Here is a 25,000-nt window from a genome sequence, read left to right on the forward strand (position 1 = left end):
TGCTTCTGTCATGCAAGGAGGGAGCAAGACACAATCGTTTAATACCAAACTTAATAAGCCACCTGAAGATCCGACATGCCAAAATATAGCGCTCCTCTGCACATCCATAGTGCTGAGGTGTGGAAGGCTGTTATATTTAGGAGAGAATGATCACAAAAGCATATTGTAATCTGAGTCTACTTTCTTTTTTTTATGAATCAGTTCATAACAAAGCAGTGTTTTGTTTTTGTTTTTGCATCTGCACCCAGCATCACAGTATAATAACAGGTGTATGGTAATAAATTGGTATAATCGGTATCGGTATTCATATTGGTTGGATTGGATTGGATAATATGACCATGGAAATACTCGGTTAGCACTAGCCAAAATTTCAATATTGTGCACCCCTAAATTCAAAATCTTCTTGCCGTGGTTGTGGTACTACAACTGCCAAGTGAATACGGAGGAGATGTTGCATGGCAGATCGTCTATTGGGGTCTTTCTCCAGCCATTACACCACCAGCACTTGGCTGGATTATTTATCCATGAGGTTAATGGAGTTCTGCTAGTGTCTTGCTCTCTGGAGGCTGGGAATGGCTTACTTAGTTGCAGAGCACAGCCAACTGTACAGGCCGCTCCTCCATGGTTATGGGGTGGTTTGGAAACCTGTCAGTGCGTTATGGTGTTGCGAAATTGTTTTCATTGGAGGGCACATCTTGCTTTAGTTATTTATTTTGATGTACTAGGAAAGATATCCAGAGCTTGTATCCTGTTTAGTAATCCAATATGAATCATTAACGCAGCTGACACTCAAAATAAACCCGAATGAATCAAGTGACGGATGTAGCGATTGTTTTAAAAAAAACCTTTGCATGGAATGGTGATGGTAACTATTACATGACTGTGCGACTGATCAGGTGACCCACGCTGACCAACCATACCAAGGGAAGGAGGAGCCTCGTGACCCTGTCCGGTAGAGATTAGGAACTTAGCATAGGACAGGTCAGGGGACATTCAAGGAGTTCGGTTGGCAGGATTATCTGAGAGGAAGCGTCTCTGGGGCGATACAAAGTGCTCCACCATTCAGCCACTGTATTGACAAGCCAACACATGTTTCCCAGAACTCCCTCGGGTTTGTTTTTGGTTTTCATGTATGTTTCGGTTAGTGTGAGTGTGTGTGTGTGTGTGTGTGTGTGTGTGTGTGTGTGTGTGTGTGTGTGTGTGTGTGTGTGTGTGTGTGTGTGTGTGTGTGTGTGTGTGTCTGACATGGGGAGCCCTCCTCTCTGCGACCTGGAATCAGAGAGGTGGCAAAGTCTTTAAGCCCCTGTAGTGCAGCTTGCTGTAAAGGTCTTCCTTTCTTGAGCCGCTTAAAGAAACAGGGCATCCCCCTCTCTATGGTCTTCTTTTCTCTCCTCTCTCACTCCTTTGCTCTGGCCATTCATCCGCTCTCCTTCATCATTCACTTGCTCTCTCTCTCCCTCTCTTGCTTGCATCCCTCTCACTGATTGGGATCTGCAGTCAAGCAGATTAACACATTGTGGCAGGAGATACAAGCTGCCCCCCCACACACACATACTGTATGTATACACACACACACACATACTCGGCTTGCACGTGCATCAATGAGAAAGGCTGTGTGTGCGTGTGCATCACCTCTCAGCCTTGCATTAGAGTGAAGGAATGCCTCAGTGTGTGAAGGATATTCAGTATATGCTTCATGTATCTAACGTCGGTGTGGGTTTAAGTGCTTCTGAGCTGTGGGACACGGCTGTGTGCGTGCGGACACTGAGTGTGTATGTAGGGTTACATACCGTAAGCCTAACTTGTGTGTGTGTGTGTGTGTGTATGTATATGGCTCTGTGGTATGTGTGTCTGCGTGACTCTATCCACACTTCATAATTTATACACACAAAAGCACTTGCTTGGAGAGACGGGGTGAGGCAGAGCGGCAAATGGGCACATTCTGTGACTATCCGATTATCTTCTCTCTCTCTCTCTCTTTCTCTCTCTGTCCCCTCTCTCTCTCTCCCTCTCTCTTCCTGTCCTTCTCAATCTCTCTCTCTCTCCCCGTCCTTCTCTCTCTCTCTCCCTGTCCTTCTCTCTCTCTCTCTCCATCCCCCTTGCTGTCCCTAGTCCCACACAGGACTGGTCTGTCCTACGCTCGGCAAGCCCAGACTGCACGAGACCCCATTAAGCAGGGAGGTGTGTTTGTCAGAGCATCTGGCAGAGAGGACAGGTAAGGACAAACACTACAGAATGTTACTGAATGCCTTTAGGCCTGCAAGGGGGGTACAGAGGTGCACACAGACACACCTACATGGATGCATGCCCATTGCCTGCACGTGCATGCACACACACACACACACACACACACACACACACACACACACACACATACACACACACACACACACACACACACACACACACACACACACACACACACACACACACACACACACACACACACACACACACACACACACACATTGTTTTTTCAAACATTTGTGGACGATGCATTGGCTAACATTCATTCCATATTTCCCAACCTTAACTATAGCCAATCTAAGCCTAACCGTAATCATAACCTAAACATAACCCCTATCCTACATGTTTAAACCTAACCTAACTAGTGTATTGTCACCATAAATCTAAACTTAACTCTAGCCATAACCAGTATAACCATACCCTAACAGATACAGTATATGCATAACCATAACTACATGAAAGTGCAAAATCTAATCTAATTTGGGACACCAATGTTGTCCCCAATTTTACATGCCGTCCCCATTCAACTGGTTTGATGTCCAAAATATGTTGCACAATTTCAAACACACACACACACACACACACACACACACACACACACACACACACACACACACACACACACACACACACACACACACACACACACACACACACACACACACACACACACACACACACACACACACACACACACACACACACACACACAGATCAAGAGGCTCTCACCAGTCCTGAATATTGTATGAGGCATTCTCATGGGCTACTGCAGAGTGTACACGCACGCACAGACAGAAAGATAGAGAAAGAAACAAATCAAAACACACACACACACACACACACACACACACACACACACACACACACACACACACACACACACACACACACACACACACACACACACACACACACACACACACACACACACACACACACACACACACACACAGGGTCAGTGGAGCTTGCAGTAATATGGCCCAGAGCAGCCCAACGCCCTGCCATGACATACAAATACACACACACACACACACACACACACACACACACACACACACACACACACACACACACACACATACACACACTTAAGAGCCATCTGCAGCTGGAGATACAGCCTACAGAAAACCCTTACCTCTACACACACAAGCAAATAAAACGGGGCGAAAGTTGGCAAAAAAGAGACAGCGAGAGGAACTGACAGAAAGACAGAAACAACAAAAGGCACAGAACGGAGAAACATAGACCGAAAACTACCTATATAAGTCACACGGGGACAGATAATCAGAAGATTAGACAGATGGAAAGCGAGTTAAGGATGGCAGAATGGAGAGAGGATGATATGTTGTGAGACAAACAGGGAGAGAGAAAGAGAGAGAGAGAGAGAAAGGAAAAGAGGTAGAGATATAGAAGATGCGAAGATATCAAGCCAAATCCAAACTGCTACCTCAGTCTTATCTTCAGCTGACGAAGGGCCAAATCTGACTCATCAACACTTTCCCAGAGACTTCTTCATTATTAAATGCTTTGTTTTTATCTTGAGGCACCTGCCCTGCTAACATTTGATTTAGAGACTTATTCGTAGTGAGTACATGTAGGTTTCTTGTTTACACTTTTGTTTAAGTGATATTTCTTATCAGTCTGGTACATCCCTTCTTACATGCATGCGTTCATAGGGAGATCAGGAGCAGTTACCCTCTCATATTAGCTTCTCCAGGATAATAATAATAATAATAATAGTACCAGAGTCTGCTTTGCCATTTGTTAAACATATAACAAAAATGAAAAAGGATTTCATGAAGAAAGTGACGGTGCTGACTAAGGATCCCCGAAGCAGCCAGTATTGATATTTGACCATTCACAAATCCCTATGGAGCAATAGGCACACTTAACAAGTGAAAATGTTCTAAATAAATCCCGTTTTGAAGTCATCTGAGGTACAAGTGCTGAGCTGCAGTGTGCTGCACGCCTCACTGAATCATATCTCTAATCATTCCGTGTTCAATTCATGTGTGGGCCATTATGAATAAAAGGGTCAACAAGGCATGGCCATGAGCTCACTCGTGGACATGTTCACTTAAGCCTGATCTTAGTCGTACAACATTGTCCTGCAAGGGAAATAGCATCTACTGTACGACGCAATGCGACACATTGTGAGTTAGCTTGTAGATCGGTCGTACTTAGCCATACGACAAAGTATAAATCTGGCTTTAGGAGGTTCCAGTGCAGCTTTTTACAGCAGTACATAAATAAATAAAGGACCATAGATGAATTCTTTGGCCAACTACAGACGGGTCGCAGTGGGTTCCACACCTTCTCACTTAACCTCTATAGTAAGCATGCAAATAAAGATCAAATTTCAGCCTCATCTCTAGGTTAATCCTTTATATGGTGGCCATTTTGTGCCAGTACTATTGCCATTGGTTCCAGGCGTGTTCCCTTTGGCTTGTTGTTGTTGGGCGAGACTCTGGGTATTGATGTGGCCAAGGCCAGGGGGAGGTGACAGGAGGTCCAGCTGTCCCTACACAACAAAATCCTCAGTGTTAATATTACTCTGAGCATGTAAAAACTGTCTATGTGTACCATTTATTACACTTTCAGAGTTAAATGAACACGGAGGATTTTACTGTGTATTCCTGTCCTCTCTGCATGCTGCCAGGCATCAGGCCAGGCAATGGCTCCAAACATATTAGAATGGACTGAGCTGAACTAAACCACATTGGACAAGAGTGAATGGGAGTAGACGGAACTGGACTGCAAATATACTAAACTAGACTGCACTGGACTCAGCACTAAACTGTCGTGCTCGGGTGGCGCAGTTATAAAGTACCTGCCCACCACCATGTGGGTTTGAATCCACTGTGGTGGCTTTGTCGAGCGTCTACTACACGAACATTGGCCTGTGTTTGGGGGAGGGAAGCCGGACGGGGAGGGTGATACTGATAATTGTTACTGCACGTAACCCTATGGGCTGAGGCGGCACCTGTCAGCAGAGAGGCTCTACGTCCTCCCGTTGGGGGCTCCTCACTGGTAGGTGAGTCAGTAGGATACAAAAGCAATGACAACAGCAGGGTGTGGGGAGGAATCAATTGTCATAATGACTAAAATGACTGAAAAAGCAAAAAAGACTAAAATGTTCTTGTCTTGGTCTTGACCGGATGAACAGTATTGTCTCTGACATAACTTTATAAGGACATACTAAGTCAATAAACAACAAATCAATGCCTGCCCTCTTGCTCCATAGGAATAATAAGAGAAAATCATAGTAGCCAAGGGCATGCCTATCCAAACAAAACCACAGCATTATCATTGACATCTTGACAAAGTCCCATGGGGTTAACGGCTTGTCATTTAGCATGGAATTGAATCTCTCTGTAACACTTATCCCCCTCCTCCCCCTCCCCTTTCTTTCCTCACGCCTCTCCCCCACGCTTTACCTCAATGATGTCAGCATTTGTCCGGCTCTCGTGGGGCTCATTATATTCGGTGTACTTGAGCAGAACCTTGTCCATGTCTGTGCTGGCGTACTGGAACAGCTTGTTGGAGTGGTTGAAGATGATGAGGGCGATCTCACAGTCGCACAACACACTGAGCTCATAGGCCTTCTTCATCAGACCAAACTTCCTCTTTGTGAACGTCACCTGGAGATGACAGACAGATAGACAGACAGACAGACAGACAGACAGAGAGGGAGGGAGGGAGGGGGGAGAGTGAAAAGAAAATACAATTAATATTTGGGAGGACAGTGTATATATAAGACTGTGTGTGTGTGTGTGTGTGTGTGTGTGTGTGTGTGTGTGTGTGTGTGTGTGTGTGTGTGTGTGTGTGTGTGTGTGTGTGTGTGTGTGTGTGTGTGTGTGTGTGTGTGTGTGCCTTTGTAAGATGCACTATGTAAGAGAATATGGAATGTCAACAGTACAGATATATTAGGAACACAGCTTGTAAGAGAATCATAACACAACTTAAAATCAATCTCTTCCTCTTTCTCTCTCTCTCTCACACACACACACACACACACACACACACACACACACACACACACACACACACACATGCGCATGTTCTTGTGTGCACCGACATGCACGCACTCACACACAGATCTTTTAGAGGCACTCGAAGTGTGAACAAACATCACATCAAAAGACAGCGGTGTTGCGGTACCACAGCTCTGGTTAATTAAAGGCGTCACTGGTGGGGTCGGTGAATCCCACCGTGCTTATTGGTTGTTTTCATTAGTGCTCCTCTGGTATACTGGGTGGCATTTACGATACAGGGAGATTTGGCTTTGTTTGGTTTCAATTGGCTGGATCACACACACGCGCGCGCGCGCACGCACGCGCGCACGCACGCACGCACGCACGCACGCACGCACGCACGCACGCGCACACACACACACACACACACACACACACACACACACACACACACACACACACACACACACACACACACACACACACACACACACACACACACACACACACACACACACACACACACACACACACACACACACACAGAGAGGGGGAAGTGAGTTGAGAGATTGGAGAGAGAGACCTGGTGAGAGAGAGCGAGAGCGAGAGAGAGAGAGAGAGAGAGAGAGAGAGAGAGAGAGAGAGACCGACTGACACGACAGCTGCCATGTGAGACCTTGTCTCCATCTCTCTTTCACCCACCCTATCCATCCATCTCTCCTCTCTCCCCTCCTCTCTCTTTCTAATTGCTTCAGCACCCGCCATGTTACACTGATGTCTCTCTGTGGGGCACGAGGCAGCCCGCCCTCCTCCTCCTCCTTCTCCTCCTCCCTTACTCCTTCCCTTTTCCTTCCGCTGTCTCACATTTTCTCGCCCTCATTTTCTATTCCTCTCCTCTTCTCTCTCTCCTCTCTTTCGTTTCCTCTCACACCCTCCCTTCCTCCTCACTAGTCTCCCCCCCCCACCACCACACACACACACACACACACTTTCACTCACTCATTGCTTCCCGCTGCCACAAATCAAATTATATTGGGGTCGTATCCATTGGCAACCGTCTACCACATCCCACCCCCCCGCCCCGCCCCCACGTGCGCTCCACCCCCATTTCCCACCTCATCACACACTCCTACGATGATCGTCCCTCTTGTTTTTCTCTCTTTTTTTCACCTCCCTCTATTTCTCTCTCTTTATTTTGCTCTTCCATCTCTACAGTATATCTCACTGTACTGTACTGTATCTCTCTCTCTCTCTCTCTCTCTCTCTCTCTCTCTGTTGTGCACATACACATGAACAGTGAGAGCAGAAGTACTCAACAGTGTCAGAATACGGAGGAAATGAAAAAATTAGGGGTCGGCTGGAAGAGGGTAATGAATAGAAGGTGACAAGGTGACAGTGGGACGACTGGTGTCACGTAGCGCACTGCCACAAACACAACAAAGTACTTATAAGATTATTCATCCTTGCTAACAAAAACAGAACAGAACAAAAGCCACCACTACATTTTGTTTTTTGTTAATTTTGCGCATTGGGTTCTTTTCTGCCAGGTACTAACTCTGGTTCTTGTGTTTTTGATGCAAACACCACCATAAATAAGCTCATAGTAATTGACATTAAGAATAGAAGTGTGAGGTAACCAATGGCAACTGAAGAATAAAACAGCCTTAGTACAGAGAGAAATGGACAGTTAAGTCAAGTCAAATTTATATAGCCCATTTCATACACAGTAAACTAAGAGCTTCACATTACAGACAAACAAGGACATGTACAGATACTGTATACAATGTACAACATAAAGTACCCACAATGCAGCATTTATAAAACCCATGCATCCACATATTCCCCCCACTCTACCCACACGACAACACACGCACACGCACACACGCACAGATAAGACTAATACTAACAGTCTAGGAAGCTGCAATCCGCAACTTTATGTCCGACCCCCAGATTAAAACCTGGGTCTCTTGCATTAGAGACCAAATTTCTACCACACTCCCAAAACCATTAGGTCAATCATTAGGTTGACAAAGTCCAAATACGGTAATTAACGACCGACGTTGAATTGTTAACACAACCATGAGAAGCCCTTGTTTACGTTGTTTCAGCTAAGCTATATGTGCTAATAAAGCAGATGACATGACGTTTGAGCAGTGAGCACCTTGATGGTTGACGTTCGAACAGTGCGGGCATCGCGCTGTGTGCGAGCGCCATGGACATGATATCCAAAGCGTTCCTTAACTCAAAAGGCGTTCTCTGTGGACCCGGCCCCTTAAACCAGCTTCATAGAGGACACAGATGTCACTCAGGTCATCAGTTAGTTTGTTCTAGAGAGAAGTACCAGCGACTATACACCTTCACCAGACTTAGGTTTTATTCCAGGTACAGTTATGAGACTAGTGTCTGATGATCTGAGAGGTATAATTGGTTTATAGGCAGCGAGCAGGTCACAGCTGTATTCAGGAGCTAAACCATTGTGTGTGTGTGTGTGTGTGTGTGTGTGTGTGTGTGTGTGTGTGTGTGTGTGTGTGTGTGTGTGTGTGTGTGTGTGTGTGTGTGTGTGTGTGTGTGTGTGTGTGTGTGTGTGTGCGTGAGTGCATGGGCATGATTGTACTGCTCTAATTTGTCATACACAGTAAAATCAGAGTGTAAAATTCAGGTCAATTATTACACTTTGAGTTAAATTAACCATTCAGATGATAATGTGTCATTGTTTTGTTGTTTGTCATCAATATCAAATTCATTGAATCATTAGCTTATAAAAGATAGTAAAGGTTTGAACACCCCAGATTCTAAAAATCTGACACAAATATCAAATAGAAAAGTATACTCTGTTATATAATAACATGATACCTTTTCGAATAGCTTATGCACAAGATTGTTCAACATGTGTTGTGTTTGGTTAATTGTATGTCATGCATCTTATTTTGAAATTGAATGAGGTCTTTACTGATTCAACTTGTCTTCATTGTGTAGCACTTTTGTTTTTGTTAAACATGCTTCATAAATAAAATCGACTTGATTTTTGTGTTTTCATTCAACAAAGCAAAGTGTTGAGAAAACAATTTATACTTTAGAAAGTTTTAGAATTTGAAAAGTGGTATTGTCATCAAAACATACCCAACAATTTCCAGCCCTAGTTATTCTCTATATCACTGTTCAACTTCTAACAGCTATAAACCTTCAATTGTATATTTGTATTTGGTCTTCTTAAACTTCCAAGCTCAGCTCCAATCTGAATTTATTGAGTGCTTAGAACAGCCTTTAGAGTCAACACAGACACGAGTGACAGACTACTTCAAGTACACAGAAGCTGTTTGGGAAGCTCAACAACACAACAACAACAAAACAAGAAGCATGTGAAAACTATTCTCCCCTTTTTGTCTCTTCTTCCCTTCTCTATCATATAAACAGCAAAATCTTGAGAGTACATTTAAATGTAACTCCATACTATGAATGTGGGCTCATTCTACAGTTGCATTAAAAGTTCCACTGTATCTAAAAGACAAACCAAGCACATCAAATGCAACTTTAAACACATTGTAATGCATTTGTATTTTGCACAAACACTGGCTCAAGTCACTGTGAATGGAATGATAGAGCATTTACTAGATACAAAAAAATAAACACGCTCTACTATGTTGGAAAAGCATGACCCTGGTCAAAAGATAGCATTTGATCCTGGAAGTATGGTGGTATAAACTAGACAGAACATTACCTCAGCCACCATTGACAAATACACTTGCCACCTGATACCAGTGCGAGCTCCATTAAACAGAATTGTCTCCCATCAGAGATCGTTTCATGTTCCCAGCCTGATTGTGCACTGCTGAATAACGCACCACCATACTGCTTGAAACCCTGGAGGCATAGTTTTGTCTCCTGTATGGAAATGAAACCTTTTAAGATTTATGAGGAAAAAAGAATGAGGATTAATTTCAGGCCCTTGGGTCTCCTAGTGTCTTAACTTGCAGCCCCTCCTCACTCTCTCTCAACGGTTGTAATATCTTGGTGGTTATGTGCAGGCGCTAATAGTGCACAATATGATCTGCAGACTAACTCACTCTGTCTCACACCATCTCTCTGTCTGTCTGTCTGTCTGTCTGTCTGTCTGTCTGTCTGTCTGTCTCTCATTCTGTCTGTCTCTCTTTAGGAAGGCAGGCACATGAAATCCATTACTCAATCTGCTCAATGGAGCAAAGCCCATTTACCAGTTAGAATCATTTTAGATGGATCGTTTACCCTTTCATCCTCTCCAACAATGCTGTGATGTAACCGGAGCATTTTTGAAGAATTTCACACTTTCTGTGTTTTCACTGAAACGCGACTGACAATCCCATGCAGAGTCACACGATCTTCATAAAACATGATACCATTGTTCTGCTGTGACACTGTGGACCGCTCAACATCAAGTCATGTGATGTTACATGGGACATGCAAACAGTACACATCCTTGTGGGAATATTATTCACGTGAGGGTCACACACACACACACACACACACACACACACACACACACACACACACACACACACACACACACACAAACACACAGTCCAACCTGTCTGTTGCGTTCGTCGGTGATCCGCTGAATTTGAATCTTTTTCCTCCCCATGGTTCCGGTGTGGCGGTGGGAGGGGCAATGGAAGGGGGCGTGGTGAGGTCAGAGGTCACAGCTGTCCTGAGAGGGCTCCGAGGTGGCTGCTCTGGTGCCAAGGAGGCGCTGAGTGTTGCCGGTGTCTTGGGGTCCTTGTCGAGGCTTCTCTTCCTCTCTGCTCCACCTGTCTGAAGCAGCTGGGCTGGAGGCTCTCTTACCCCCGTAGACTAAAATAAAAAAAAGGGAGGCGGCGGACAGAAGTAATGGGGTTGATGTGCAGTGCCCTTTTCAGACCATGGTCCTTTGTAGCTCATCCACTCTCCAGCTGAACTTGGATCCTCTAACCCCCCTTTCTTGACTTCTGCTGGAACTCCTGGAAAACAGAGGAGAGCCATTCATCAGACTCATACGCTCAGAGAAGGGGAAAGAGGCATTGTTTGTCTAACGTGACCCACTTTGGTTTCTATCAACATCGTCTTAGCCTTAACCCTTCCAAGTATAAAAGAAAACAACATACATACATTTAAAGAAGAGCTCTGCACCATCAAATTAGAAAATACAGAGTTGGGGGGGGGGGGGGGGTAGTGTTTCCTGTGTGTGTGTGTGTGTGTGTGTGTGTGTGTGTGTGTGTGTGTGTGTGTGTGTGTGTGTGTGTGTGTGTGTGTGTGTGTGTGTGTGTGTGTGTGTGTGTGTGTGTGTGTGTGTGTGTGTGTGTGCGCGCGCGCGTGGAGTGGGGGCTGAATTGTGCCGCACACTACGGAGCAGGAGACCCCCGGGGGCCTGTATGGAGGGAGGCTGTGCTGTGTCAGCTTCATTAGAGGCATCACCGCCACATCACTGATCCGCCAGTTGCCCACGGCAACTGGCTGCCCGGCCTGGCCCGCCTGACATGCCGCATGTGGTTCCCAAATCGAAGGCAGAGCAGAGCGCGGAGTGCCTAGCACCCAGCGCCCAGCCCCGTGGCCCATGGTGAGCCTGCTTGGGCCGGGTGAGCCCCCAATGAATAGTATGATATTATTCACATTGGATATCAGATTGAGTATTAGGTCCGGTGATAACATTAACATTATGCGCTGTTAGTTAAACTCCAGTGCATTTGCTTAATTCCATGTGACGCTTTGAAAGATAGAGGCTAGAAAAACACATCTAATTCAAGATGGTATATTTAACTAACCGTGAAATAAGAGGGGGGGGTTATGATATATATGCAAGGATCTCTTAATAAAAACACAGAGAGGATACATTAGGAATTGAAATTTAAAAACGGGAAAGGGCAAAGGAAAAGGCCCTGAGAGTGTCTGTGCATATACATGCAAACTCATGAATGAACAAACAGACGGCATGCAGCGACCGAGGAATGGCAACAGAGGCAAAGGCCCGTTTATAAACCCCACTACTACTATTTGTGGTTCAGCCTTAAAAATAGCTCTCTATATATACATCCAGACTGTGTGTGTGTGTGTGTGTAGACACACACTCACGCACACACACGCAGCCACATGACAGTGGGTGCCGAGTCACTGCAATAGAACCAGAGCATCTGGAAAGCCTTGAGTGCAGAGCAGACACCATACCAACTCTACCACATTGCTTGCATTCCCCATACCTGGGAGATCAGTAGAACATATTACACCCCCAATTTACGCTCATTCTAGTGAAACAAGGCATGTACAATACTTGTGCCATAATAACGAAGAGAGAGTTTTGTTTTGTGCTGCTGTGTGCACACTAGGCCTGTCACATTGTTATTTCTTTGTATATTTAGGTTATATATTTGTCATCTCTGCCCTGTGCAACTTCAAAGCATAAAAAGCCAAACATAAATGTAACTTTTATTCATGTTCCAGTGTTGAACGCCAAAAACGCAATTAAATCGTTAATCGCTATTATTTGTGTGACAATTAATCGTGACCGGCAGCCCAGTGCACACTTGCTTCAAATTTGTTTAGCCCGGATGATGAGTTTCCTATATGAATTATGCACCACTTGCTTGACTCAGAGGCAGGGCGACGGAGAGGTCGGTTTGTAGGGTGTTTTGGGTGTCATAATTGTTTTGTAAAAACCTTGATAAAAGAACTGCAAGAAGAATGACCTCCGATTTGACAAGGGAATTCTTGACAAGGACTATTTTGCCCATGAGGGACGGACAATAATTACATGACATTACAATGACTTCAATATTCATGAAATACAGCTGTATCAAAATGTTTTACTAGTACAAGGTGTGTGGCGTGTGCTCATAACCACTCAGCTGCACTCGTTAACAGCCGACTGAAGGACTGTTCCAGTCTCTGTAAGCATTGGTCTGCAGTTCAAACAAAGGCAGCACTTGGTGCGATTTGTATTTCGGCTGTGGGCTGATTGCACATGAAAAGGCAGCTTTATCTGCTTGGGGTGGTCAAGTCTCGACCTTTTACCCTTCATGTTGCTGGAGCTCACTTCCCATGTCTGATGTCAGACAGAATATCTACTCTCACATGGAAGGCAGGGGGTCTGGAGTGTGTCTGCTGCCTCACTGAGCAAGGGAGAGTGACAGAGAAGCTCTGGACAAAGACAAACAGACTAATTACAGATTTTACAGCGAGCCTGGCTAACCCTGAGGTACACCAATCCATATGAACTGCAGGTAGGGACCTACAGTAGGTATATTTTTCATAAAAACAAAAGCAGAGAGCATACAACAACCAAAAAACAATATAAAACTGTTTTGAGGATTTGGGTGAAGGAAATGAACAATATTGAAGGATATGTACATATATTATTAAATATTTAAATATTTGGCTATTTTGCTGGTAACATGACACGAATGTTAGCCTAGCTCAAAAAATAAAAGAAGAAGGAAATTAGTACTGAGATTGTAGTTGATCCAGGTACTTTCACTGAATATTTCATTTCTTTACCTAATTTTGAAGGAAATGTGAATATTTTTGAGAGATATAATTTAATTTGATTTGTTAGCCTGCCCTAGATTATAGGCTAATATTCAAGGACAATTTTTCATTTTCAAGGACAAGATTTCTTTAGAGCAAAAATCATTTGAAGAGAAAATGTAGTATGTTGCCTGCCCTTAGCTGATATTGATCTAGTTATGTAGTTAAATGCTTGTAATGATATTTGTACAAACATTAAGGATGAAAATAACAATAACCATAATTAGAATAATTCATAGGGTAATACATTTAATTTCTTCTTAGTTTTTAGTCACTCCTAAAAAAAAAATGTTATACTGGCTTTTTGTGGCTCTTTTACCATTCTTACATCTCATTTTATTGTTTTAGATTTTTTATTTCTTGCTTGGTTTTTATTATCTCTTATACTGATTTATTTAGTAAAGCACTTTGTAAGCCCTGTTTTAGAATATAAATAAAGTGTATTATTATATGATTACATGGTGGAAAATAACGCTATCCTTGTAAAAAATATGACAGCTAAGCATCAAAGAGGGCATTCTAGGTCACAGCCCCGGAGCAGCCCCCGACAAAGATTAAATCCACAAAAGAACAGTTAGAAAATGTTGGTCAGTATCGTTATCCGCCACATCTGTTGCTGGGCCTGTTAAGCATTTCAGAGCCTCAAACTCCTATTCAGGCTATGTGGGTGGAAAGCCATGAGCTGCAAGGTGGTACTCTGCACTGCATGAGCCAGCAACCAACCTCCCACTGGTCAAATGTGCCACAGCCTGCAGTGAAGGTGCACCAAGGTCCTGACTGAGTCACGACATAAAGAAAATAAACCACTCGAATGCCACACAGCATATACCCTGTCAAATTATTAATTTACAAATGTACATTTGTACAATCTCTGAGTTACGCATGGATACATTATTAACACTGAGGATTTTAACAAATTTTTTTTTTATTAAATGTGCCACTGTGCTACAATTGAGTATGTGGTCATAAGCATGTGTGTACTGACCAGTGAATATTGTGTCAGATAGCACTATGGGGCGTGATGTTCAATGATCAATATCGGATTTGTAATGGCTCTGAGTCTTAACCCACAGTCTTGAACAGATATTGTGTAATGGAGTTGCCGAGTTCAGTTGGACATATACTTAGTTTAGTGTCATTGTTTTGAAATCTCTTTGTGCTGATCACACCGGTGCATTGTCAAATACTGATAATGCTACATCTGTGAAATGAAAATATCAGCCAATAATATACACAAATCAATATAATGGTCTGTATGTGTCCTCTCTCTCTCTCTCTGTACTGTGTGTGTGTGTGTGTGTGTGTGTGTGTGTGTGTGTGTGTGTGTGTGTGTGTGTGTGTGTGTGTGTGTGTGTGTGTGTGTGTGTGTGTGTGTGTGTGTGTGTGTGTGTGTGTGTGTGTGCGCGCGCCCGTGCGTGTGTGAGTGTGCACACGCATGTGTGTTGTGTGCATGCATACGCACGTGTGTGTGTGTGTGTGTGTGTGTGTGTGTGTGTGTGTGTGTGTGTGTGTGTGTGTGTGTGTGTGTGTGTGTGTGTGTGTGTGTGTGTGTGTGTGTGTGTGTGTGTGTGTGTGTGTGTGTGTGTGTGTGTGTGTGTGTGTGTGTGTGTGTGTGTGTGTGTGTGTGTTCTACTGCATGTCCATCCTTACTGTCCTAGTGTATAAGTGGCAGTATAGCAGCCTGGAGCAGGGAGATAACGGTTGACGGTGGAGGTTGGTGGGGGGTTGTTGGCTGCTGGAGCCAGGCCAGAGCACTGCTGAGAAATCCATCACCTCTCCCACTCAGCACCAGTGCCTGCCAGAGCTGACCACAGCGAGCTCCATAGAAAACCCCACTGCACAATCCATAACAGCCTACACTGTACTTACACAGACACTCATTAACCTTGTCCTGTATGGCTCAAAAGGTAAAGTGTGGCACTAATATTTTAAGGGTCATTCTGTCGATGCTGAAAATGGTACAGGCATATATTCATTGTGCTGTAAAGTGCTATTGATAAATGTGTCCACTCCACAGCGTACGTTGCTACGTTAATCTTTCCAACCAAATTACCGGTAGGTGTCGAACTGTACGCAAAGTAAATTGCCTATATTTATGTATTACGGTAGTATGTTTCTTGGGGAGCGAGGGTACATTTACAACCTCAGCTCTGTAACGTTATCTGCTGTATGCTGGGAGATGTTATTGGCAGACATGGCTGATCTTACACAAGTCACCTCCAGATCTCCTGGGGGCGTCAGGTTTCATGTAGGACCACTAGTCTCCATCTAGACACCGGTGTCATGGCCTCTGAAGCAGGCTATCAAGATGACAGATCTGTCCCTCAGTTTGAGGTCCAGGCAGATCAATACGATGACAATATTCAGCATCTCAGCAGTCATCAGAATCAGGGAACGGTGGAGGGGGCAGGGGGGGGGGCTCAAGTGATGGACAAAACACCAGATAATGAATGGCACTGTCACGCTTTCCATACCACCAAAATGTGCTAGGGGAATCAAATAAAACCAAATAAAAGGCAGCTGGGTAAAGTTGCACCATGCATAACAATCAATGAGTGGCTTTTCTGATCCACCTGTATAGCGAGAAAGACAATGACTAGTGACAGTTTAGTGTCATCTGGCAAATCCGGCCAGTACTGTGTACCTTTCTAGTACCTCGCCTATGTGCCTCTCTCAATAAGAAGCAGTCAGGAGGACGGACTGACAACTACTTTAAGAAATAAATAAACAGTAAGAGTATGCTTAAGAAGAGAAGGAGTAACAATACGACAAGTTAGCCTGTCACCATGACAGACAGAGACACAAATGGGGGTTCTAACTGGGCGACTGAATTCCCTCATCTGACCCGGAGGGACTCGATTGCATTTGTGCCCCAACCTTGGGGGGGGGCGGGGGGGGGGTCTGCCAGCACCAGCTGTGGGATATTTACAGCCTGTTGCCTCATGTTCCTGGGCAACCATCCTGCACAGCTCCCAACACGCTCTGCCTGGTGACCGTCTGCTCACTCATTCAAACTGCACGCCGCAAAATGTCTTCAGAGAGACCTGCCTCAAGGGGATTGACAGGTACAAGGCAGTTGAACTCGGGAGTGCTTGCAATTTATGACGGGACAATGGGTGAACAGAGGGGAGCTGGCCCTGCGTCTGGAGCTTGGCTTATGACTGTGAAATTGTGCCAGCTCTGCCAGTGGAATATGAAGCCCCCCCCCCCCCCACCTCCTCTTAACTAATCATGGGTGGGTCTTTGGAGAGGTCTTGAGGATTAGGGATGGCCATTGCAGTGCAAGTGCAGCAATTCTAAGCGGAGGGGGCTGGGAGAACTGGAGGAGGATTGGGAGGGGCAGTAAGGAGATCTGTGCCTCTCAGCTCGTGAATCACGCCCCCGCTGCCAGGCCCTGTCAATACTGCAGTCTACCCGCGCATGCGCACATACACATATACACACTCTCTCAAACACACACAAAAACAAATAAACACACACACACACACACACACACACACATATGCACCCGAAGAAAACAGAAAAACATAAGCCCAAATAGTATTTAACCCAGAACACTGCAACAGTCACAGATCAAATGTTCACGCTCATGGCTTATCGCACACAAACAGCAAAAAAAAAAGAAAAGGAAAAACTCATAGAAGGACATAGCATAAGCACACACTCACGCACGTGGCAAAGGTCCCTTTTGTCCTTCACGTCTTTCTTAAACTGAAAACTTGTGGACCAGAAAGGACTGGTGGTTGGCAGTCAACGCAATACTTGTTGACATGAAGCTTGCCCCTGTCATAGCGTCACAGGAGTGGACTATGTGGTTTGACCTGTCAGGTTACATCAGTGACACCGCAGGCGACACACCCATCCCTGGAAGGTGTGTGGCTATTGGATAATCAGATGAAACAAAAAGAAGGAAGGTGCACACAATATTGAGTATCATTTTGTTGTGCACCACTGTGCTGGCGCCATGGTCAAAATCGCCTCCTTGGGTTACAGCAATCAGATGCACTCACATTGGAAGAATGTAATACACAACAGGAATTACCCAGCTCAGTGAAATCAATGGAGGGGACAAAAGTCAGAAAACTACCACAGAACTGTGTGTGTGTGTGTGTGTGTGTGTGTGTGTGTGTGTGTGTGTGTGTGTGTGTGTGTGTGTGTGTGTGTGTGTGTGTGTGTGTGTGTGTGTGTGTGTGTGTGCGTGTGCGCGTGTGCGTGTGCGTGTGCGTGTGCGCGTGAGCGTGCATGTGTGCGTGCAAAGTAGCCGTGCGTGCGTGTGTATGTGTTGTCCTTTTTGTTTTGGTTATGCGCAAAATTGATTGCTGTTGCTGTTTACTTTCAGTATTTCTTACAAGAAGAAGCCCATAAAATGAGAGACTATGATTTTTTTGTTCCATTTAGCCTAGTGCTGTAGGAGCGGGGTGGCCTAGTGAAGACAATCCTATGATTAGAAGAACGCAGTTTGAATAGCCATTCCTGTCAAAGTTGTTTTTAGCGAGAAGCTGAAGATATACATTCACACCAATGTCAAGTTGTTTGGAACATGAGGATGAGCTAATGGCTGAAATATGAATTCAAATGTCAAATGTTTATTCTGCTTTCCAAGGAGATTTACATAGGCACCAAACCCATAACATTTCCCTTCACCTCAAAATGTGAAGTCTTGCAACAACTAAGTTCTGTGGGAGAGAAAGTGAGAAAAGAGAGAGAGAGAGAGAGAGAGAGAGAGAGAGAGAGAGAGAGAGAGAGAGAGAGAGAGAGAGAGAGAGAGAGAGAGAGAGAGAGAGAGAGAGAGTGAGAGAGAGAGAGAGAGAGAGAGAGAGGAGGAAAAATGCCCTCTGGATAAAACAATGAGGACATCAATGTGACATTTGAGGAGAGAGGGCGTGTGACTGAATCTGCGTGTGTACAAACGCTGAGCATCATCACCAGTCGAACACGTTCCCATCAATGAAAGCCTTTACAAAAGGGCAGACAAGCAAGATCAAGATAGCTGTCGTGCACCTAAATATATCATGGAATGGTATCATTCATGTTTATTTATTTTTCACCAGTGCAGGTGAGTAGGTGTTGGAATGTTTTTGTTCAGTGTTGAGATACATGCCCTTTTCAGAATGTTCACCACAAAACCATTTTGCTGGTTTTTCAGGTGCCATTAGTGAAGTTGGAATGTGTGTACGTTCCCACTGTACAGTGAGTAACCTGAATGTACTCTACAAATACCAAACATGTGATTGTATTGTGTGTGTGCATGTTTGCAATGCCACTTTCTTCTCTTCCCCTGCTTCGAGAGCGTATCACAACGTATGGAGCACATTAGTCCTCGCTTTCAAGTCTGTGTGTTAAATGGGAACTGTGACGTTCTTTGGCTGAGGGACAGTACTTTCAAAGTAGCCACATCTAAAGTGATCAAGCTAGGTCAGTCTTCTTGTGAAGACTCCCTTCAAACAGCCGGTGATAGAGCAGCTGTTCAAAGAAACACGAGTCCTTGCCATGTCCCTTTGAATGGCTTTAAATGATAAAGGCCACGAGGTAAGCATTCTGTTGCTAATGGTTGCTATTACACAGTGAGCAAATGACGTAGCATGAATAACAGATTTACAATCACCTAAATCAGTGGTTCTCAATCTTTTCAGGCCGTGACCCCCCAAAATAATCTTATTTGAACTGGGTAACCCCCACCCTGAAAAGCACTAAGAATGTAGTAGTTGAGGCATTACATTTTGTTTGACTACAAGCTCACAACGCCTCGATAGGCTATTTTTAAAAAAAAGCCTATTTCTTATGTCATTAAAAACCTAACCCTAGTATAGTTTGTTGATTACTTTTGTAGCAGTAATGGTCTTTTTCCTTTTCTTTTCTTTTTTAGGTATTAAAAAGGTCCTTACATTGTCACTTCACTGTCATCTAGGGACCCCCCCCAAACAAAAAGAATCATGTGGGGACCCCCTGGGGGTCCCGACCCACAGATTGAAAACCACTAGTCTAAACATTTAGTTCTGCTCCCACTGAGCAAACAAATTAAAAGTATTCTTAACTTAGGAAGAGCTCTCTAACCAGCTTTGACAGATCAGTAGTTTAGGAGAGCCATGTGTTTCTGTTGTGATGGCTATTACAGAGGATATACCTGTACAGGCAGGCGGATATAGACCACAAGAGCCACCTTTGCCACCGCAATCCATTAGCAGATTTCTGAGCAAGGCAAGGTGTCAGCTCCATGGTTGACGAGGTGCAGGCCAAACAGCAAGTCACTGCACACTCCTCGCTATCTACCTTGTAAAGCCCTCAGAGGCACCAGCGGTCAATAATTTCCTAGACCGATCAGAAAAAGCCACAAGTGCTCAAAGCACAGCGAGGAACCCTTTAACCCCTTCAATCCGGGAACGCAATATCTGTCATTTTAGATTTATTTGGCTATTCAAAAATAGCAGATCTACAAGCTCATAGCGCGGCACTCTGTGAGCTTGTAGATCTGCTATTTTTGAAAAATCGTGAAAATGTGTGCAAATCTTTGAATATATATATTTTTAAAGCGAACATGTGTACAATATCTTGTTCCAGGTAACCCCCAGAAGCAAAGATTTTAGTTAAAAATGTTTGCTTAAAAAATATTTGAACACATTTTCACGATTTTCTTTTCCAAAAATAGCAGATCTACAAGCTCATAGCGTGGCGCTATGATCTTGTACGTATATCTGCTATTTTTGAATATCAAAAAAAATCTAAAATGACAGAGATGCGTTCCCGGATTGAATGGGTTAACAAGACATCATTTAGGATTGCAGTCTTGTACTGTACTTTTACCAAAATCATGGATTTTTTTCCTTTTCTTTAGCCCAGCTAAGCAACATGAATGGTCACACTTCAGCAGTAGACAGTAATGGAATTTTCTGTTGATTTAGGGATTTAACCCACGCACATTATTACAAATTACTACAGGCACATTATGTCACAGTTACAGTAGACTGACTCATAAACCCAACGCTTGAAATAATTGCCCTTACCGTCCAAATTAAAAGACCAGGTCAATGGAACTGTTCTGAAGCAAACAGAACCAATTACTTGAAAAAATAAGAAAAATCCAAATGCAGAATATATTCCAAGTCAGAGATCACAAAAGCTCCTAATCCTTGATCGACTGGTTTCCAACTTAAAGCAGCACATGTGCCATACTGCCATCAGTGGGTAGAAATGACAACTGCTCGTGCTACACCTTCCTCTGGATACCCCCTCCCCAAACTACCCTTCTCTTTGGACTTCCCATCCCCTGCTGCTCCTTGTCACCCCCGCCCCCCAACCCTCACACCCTTAAACCCCTCCCACACCACCCTTTGCCCTAATATGCCTTCAGCAACTGGCGCCAATTCATCAGTGTCTATGCTGGCATCTGAGATGTGAGATGGATGTGACGATGTGTGTGTGTGTGTGTGTGTGGGGGGGGGGGGGGGGGGAGGGGGTCTCTGTATCATGCGGTGTGTCAGGTCCATCACTTGAGTACATTCGAACACCTCATCCTGATCCTTATGCCCATTTGCGAGTGTAAAATGGATTAGCATCTCAATGGTAACCTGGTTGAATAAAAGAGTAAAGAAAAAAGATCACAAGCTTCTGGTGGTGCGATGGCAGCTGCCCGCATACGGTACCTTTTGTTCTAATGGCCCCTTGCAGCCCTTCTCGCCCTTCTGAAATTTACACACACACATACAGTCAAATGCTCAGCTGTTGGAAGTTCAGCGCACCAGTATTGTCCTGTTCTGCGCAGGCTGATCTGTGTGCACTAGAGCCAACATGCTTTCCCTCGGCTGCCAATCCTCAACGGACGCGTTGTTGCATCTCTCCTGTCAAATCCACCGAAGGCCGTCGACGGCACCACTGATAACTCTGAACTGTCCCCGAAGCCATGAACATCAAAAGTTCACTAATCCGAATTTAAAGAGATACTCTAGATGGCTGTTTGTGGACAACATTGTGGAAGAGGATTGTCATCCCTGTCCATTTTCAGCAGTGACGCTGCTTCCCAAGGAGGGAATCTCAGGCTGTGCCCTTTCCTGACCTTGAAATCTCTGAGGGGGCCAGGAGGGTGTGGGAAACGGGAGGCCAGGAGTCTGTTGAACAGTTGTGTCATTGAGTTTCCACACACCACAGCGCATATATGTACGGGCGACGGAACCGTCTGTGCCCAGGGTCCAATGGGTTAAACGGGGGGCAAAATTCCAAAGGGCAATCTCGTCTCAAAGCAAATAACTTATATGGATAAATCTTTTGGCGAAGGGCAGAAGAAAAAAATAAAAACGGGCCAACTTTGTCTATCAAAGCAGGAAATCTGCCCATGGATGGGAAAAATATACAACAGCCCTAAACACACAAGGCTCATGCCAGAACATCGGGGACACAATTACTTCCACAACAAACACAAGTGATTGGTAGTGGCCTTATCTCACTGCCCCTTGTCCAGGTTTTTTCCCTGCCTGCCTCCCCATTTGTCGTCTGTGTGCAAGGCAGCCTGGGGCCCTCCATGTTGAACACATTGTGTTGGCCCAAAGCCTAATAAGGGGATCTATGTGCCTAGCTCCTGTCTTCCTGCAACAAATGTGAGTGCTGCCCAAGACTGTGTGGTGCATGGCTGCATGTGGTGGAGAACAGGCATTGAGGAGGGGAGGGGGTGGGGGGGGGGGGGGGGGGCTGATGGTGGATTGGCAGAATGAGGGGTTATTTATTCTTTCTTCTTCTACAAAGTAGTGAGAGGATGGAGAGGAAAAAGCGAAGCTCATGTGCCTGGAGGCAGTATATTTATGCTGAGAGTAAATACAGAAGCGTACAAACAGAGCTTCATGTACGCTCACTCACAGCCCTGATGTGTATCCATGCACCGTGGCAGGAAAACCTGGCTGTGGAAACTGACACAGTGTTGAGAAGAATGCATAGAAGAGAGGTGACACTTGTTTAAAACGTGAGCCACCAAAAAACAAACACACACAAAAAAACCTCAAGAGCTTACTGTATGTTCAATGTGTGCATAATGCAGTATGTTATCTTTGTGGTGAATGACTAATTGATTGTGAATAAACACATGCTTCACAGTGTTTGACAATGAATGAATAATGTGATGATTAGGTACATCTCTCTCCCTCTCGATGATTTGGAAGTTGAATAAATAGATAAATAATATGAAAGGCTCTCTCACATCACTGAGGAATTGTCAACATGCTTTGTTATGCTCTTTTTGTGAAGGTCTGTCAAAAATAACTGCCAACATGATCAAAATAGAATACATTTCAAAAACAAAACACACCCATCAGTCATTTGGTCTATGCCATTAATTCATATAACATCTAAGTCCAGTGTTCTTTAATCTAACCAGGCTTTTGTGCTCTTCTGCAGCATACTGTACATTTAATACTGCCAATGCTGAAATAGTCATATGATAAATGTATTACGTGCAACTCAAACTAGGCTCACAGGGAATTGGAACCATTCAGCAGGTTTTGAGCACTTGGTGATAACAGCTGTCACAAAGCTCTTGAGTAGTTCAAATGAATCCTCAGCTCAGTTCTACCCTACCCAATCATTTCTTCTTGATGCAACACACTTCAAAAGGATGCATCATCTTCCTCATCCACACATCCACATGTCTAGCTTGGGAGTAGCATGGTTACGGTTCGACTGAACATACTAACAATACCATTGACACAAGATGTGAAATGATCTTGTAATGAAAAAGTACAATTTGGCAACATTTGTAGTCTCAAACTACAGTAGCTAGTAGCTACACAAAGTTTGTGTGTAAAATAATACAGCCTTTTTTTTTTGTTGCCATTCATAGCTCATTTACCAAGTGTAATCCCATGTGTTATTGTAAAAGGTTATTTTGAACAAGTACATTGCAATCCCGTTCAAAAAGGCACACAAAAATTAAATAAGCTTCTTACCAATCAAAGCTTGTTCCCTTTGTTCAAATGAACAAGGACGATATGCCTAGTAATATGAGCTGATTGAAGTACAAGCATAAATTGCTCTTAGACAAAAGCTAGAGAATTTTACAAAGAAATACCATACATGGAAATGATCTAATTTCTCTACAGCATATGTATCCTTGTTTTTAATCTACTGTATATCCCTGCCCAGCTCACCTAATCCAGGAAGCGTTGGTATCACCCAGCCCCCCTGAGCTATCACAGCTAAAGGTTAAAGGTCAAGAGCTGGCAAGACGAGCCCCAACAGACGCTACAACCCGTTCCCTTCCCTGTGCCTCATTCAGCTGCCACCACAGAGGTCCTTCTGCGCTCTTAACACCGCCTGTCCTCTTTTCTGTGGACATTCCATGTTATACTAAATGTACAAAACATTAGGAAGACCGTTCTTGTATTAGGTTACACTCCCTTTGTTTTAAAGGTCTATAACCTCTCAACATCTTTTCTCTGTATCCACGTACATGTAAGCCACTTACTGCAACCTCTCTCTCTCTTCTCTCATAAGAGATCAAAACTTTCACCTGGATTCACCTGCTCAGTGTGTAAGCAGTGAGTTCCAAATGGAACATACTGTACATGTACTCAGTACATGGCTGTGTGAATAATACTTACTAATATATGTGCTGTTAGCAGTGCATAAGTCAAATACGTTTTTCTCTGTCTAAATGCCTCTAAAACAATTGAAACATACACCCTGTGTGCCTTTGCTGTGTACTATTTATGGTCTATGCTTGCTGATATATTTCATTCAAGGTTTATCAAATAAAATCAACTATGCTATTTATTTTTTTAGACATCCTGTAAAATAAAAGCATTGTTTCTTTTTTTTATTTAAGAAATACTATTACTGTACATGAAAATTAAGTTTTAAAAAAAGAAGAAAAAATAATGAAGTTCATTAAAACAGGTTTTTCTAGTAGTGCACGATTAACTTCCATGGAATAATAACCTGTGGTTCTCATCTGTCATCCTATAATCTAAAGACACGATCAACAAATAACGTGAAGTCCAGCGGGTCTGTCTCACTGCCATGCCATTCTGCTATGTGAGCTGTGGATTTGGTATTCAAAGGATGGAGGCAGTTGACTCCTGAGGAGACATGAACCTGGGTGGTTTATGAGCTCCTTGACACACACTCCCCAGCAAATCCCAACTGTCATGGCGCTGCAACGTAGACATGAGGCGCTGTGTTGTGCACAAACAAATCCCCACAGGCGACGAAGCGTTTGATGTGCGGGGTGGGGGGGGGGGGTGGGGGGGATGGGGCAGCGAGACCCACATGGT

The 25,000-nt window shown here is 44.1% G+C and overlaps 1 protein-coding gene across 13 annotated transcripts in view; it reads right to left on the reverse strand.

Annotated features, from left to right (window-relative positions):
* mef2d (myocyte enhancer factor 2d) overlaps positions 1–25,000 on the reverse strand; it is a 75,808-nt gene that overhangs the window by 37,502 nt on the left and 13,306 nt on the right. For 12 of the 13 annotated variants that reach the window (XM_084053474.1, XM_084053465.1, XM_084053472.1 and 9 more), the window contains exons 1-3: positions 20,750–20,962; positions 10,783–11,191; positions 5,685–5,888 (exon numbers count right to left, since the gene is read on the reverse strand). In XM_084053474.1, the coding sequence (XP_083909600.1) occupies positions 5,685–5,888; positions 10,783–10,836 (258 nt within the window). In that variant the 5' untranslated portion in view covers positions 10,837–11,191; positions 20,750–20,962. Of the gene's footprint in view, positions 1–5,684; positions 5,889–10,782; positions 11,192–20,749; positions 20,963–25,000 lie in introns of those variants that run through there. The other variant, XM_084053468.1, reaches the window with a different exon arrangement.

The sequence above is a fragment of the Gymnoscopelus microlampas genome (assembly GCF_963454915.1).
Source record: "Gymnoscopelus microlampas genome assembly, chromosome: 3".
In the NCBI taxonomy this organism is placed as follows: Eukaryota; Metazoa; Chordata; class Actinopteri; order Myctophiformes; family Myctophidae; genus Gymnoscopelus; species Gymnoscopelus microlampas.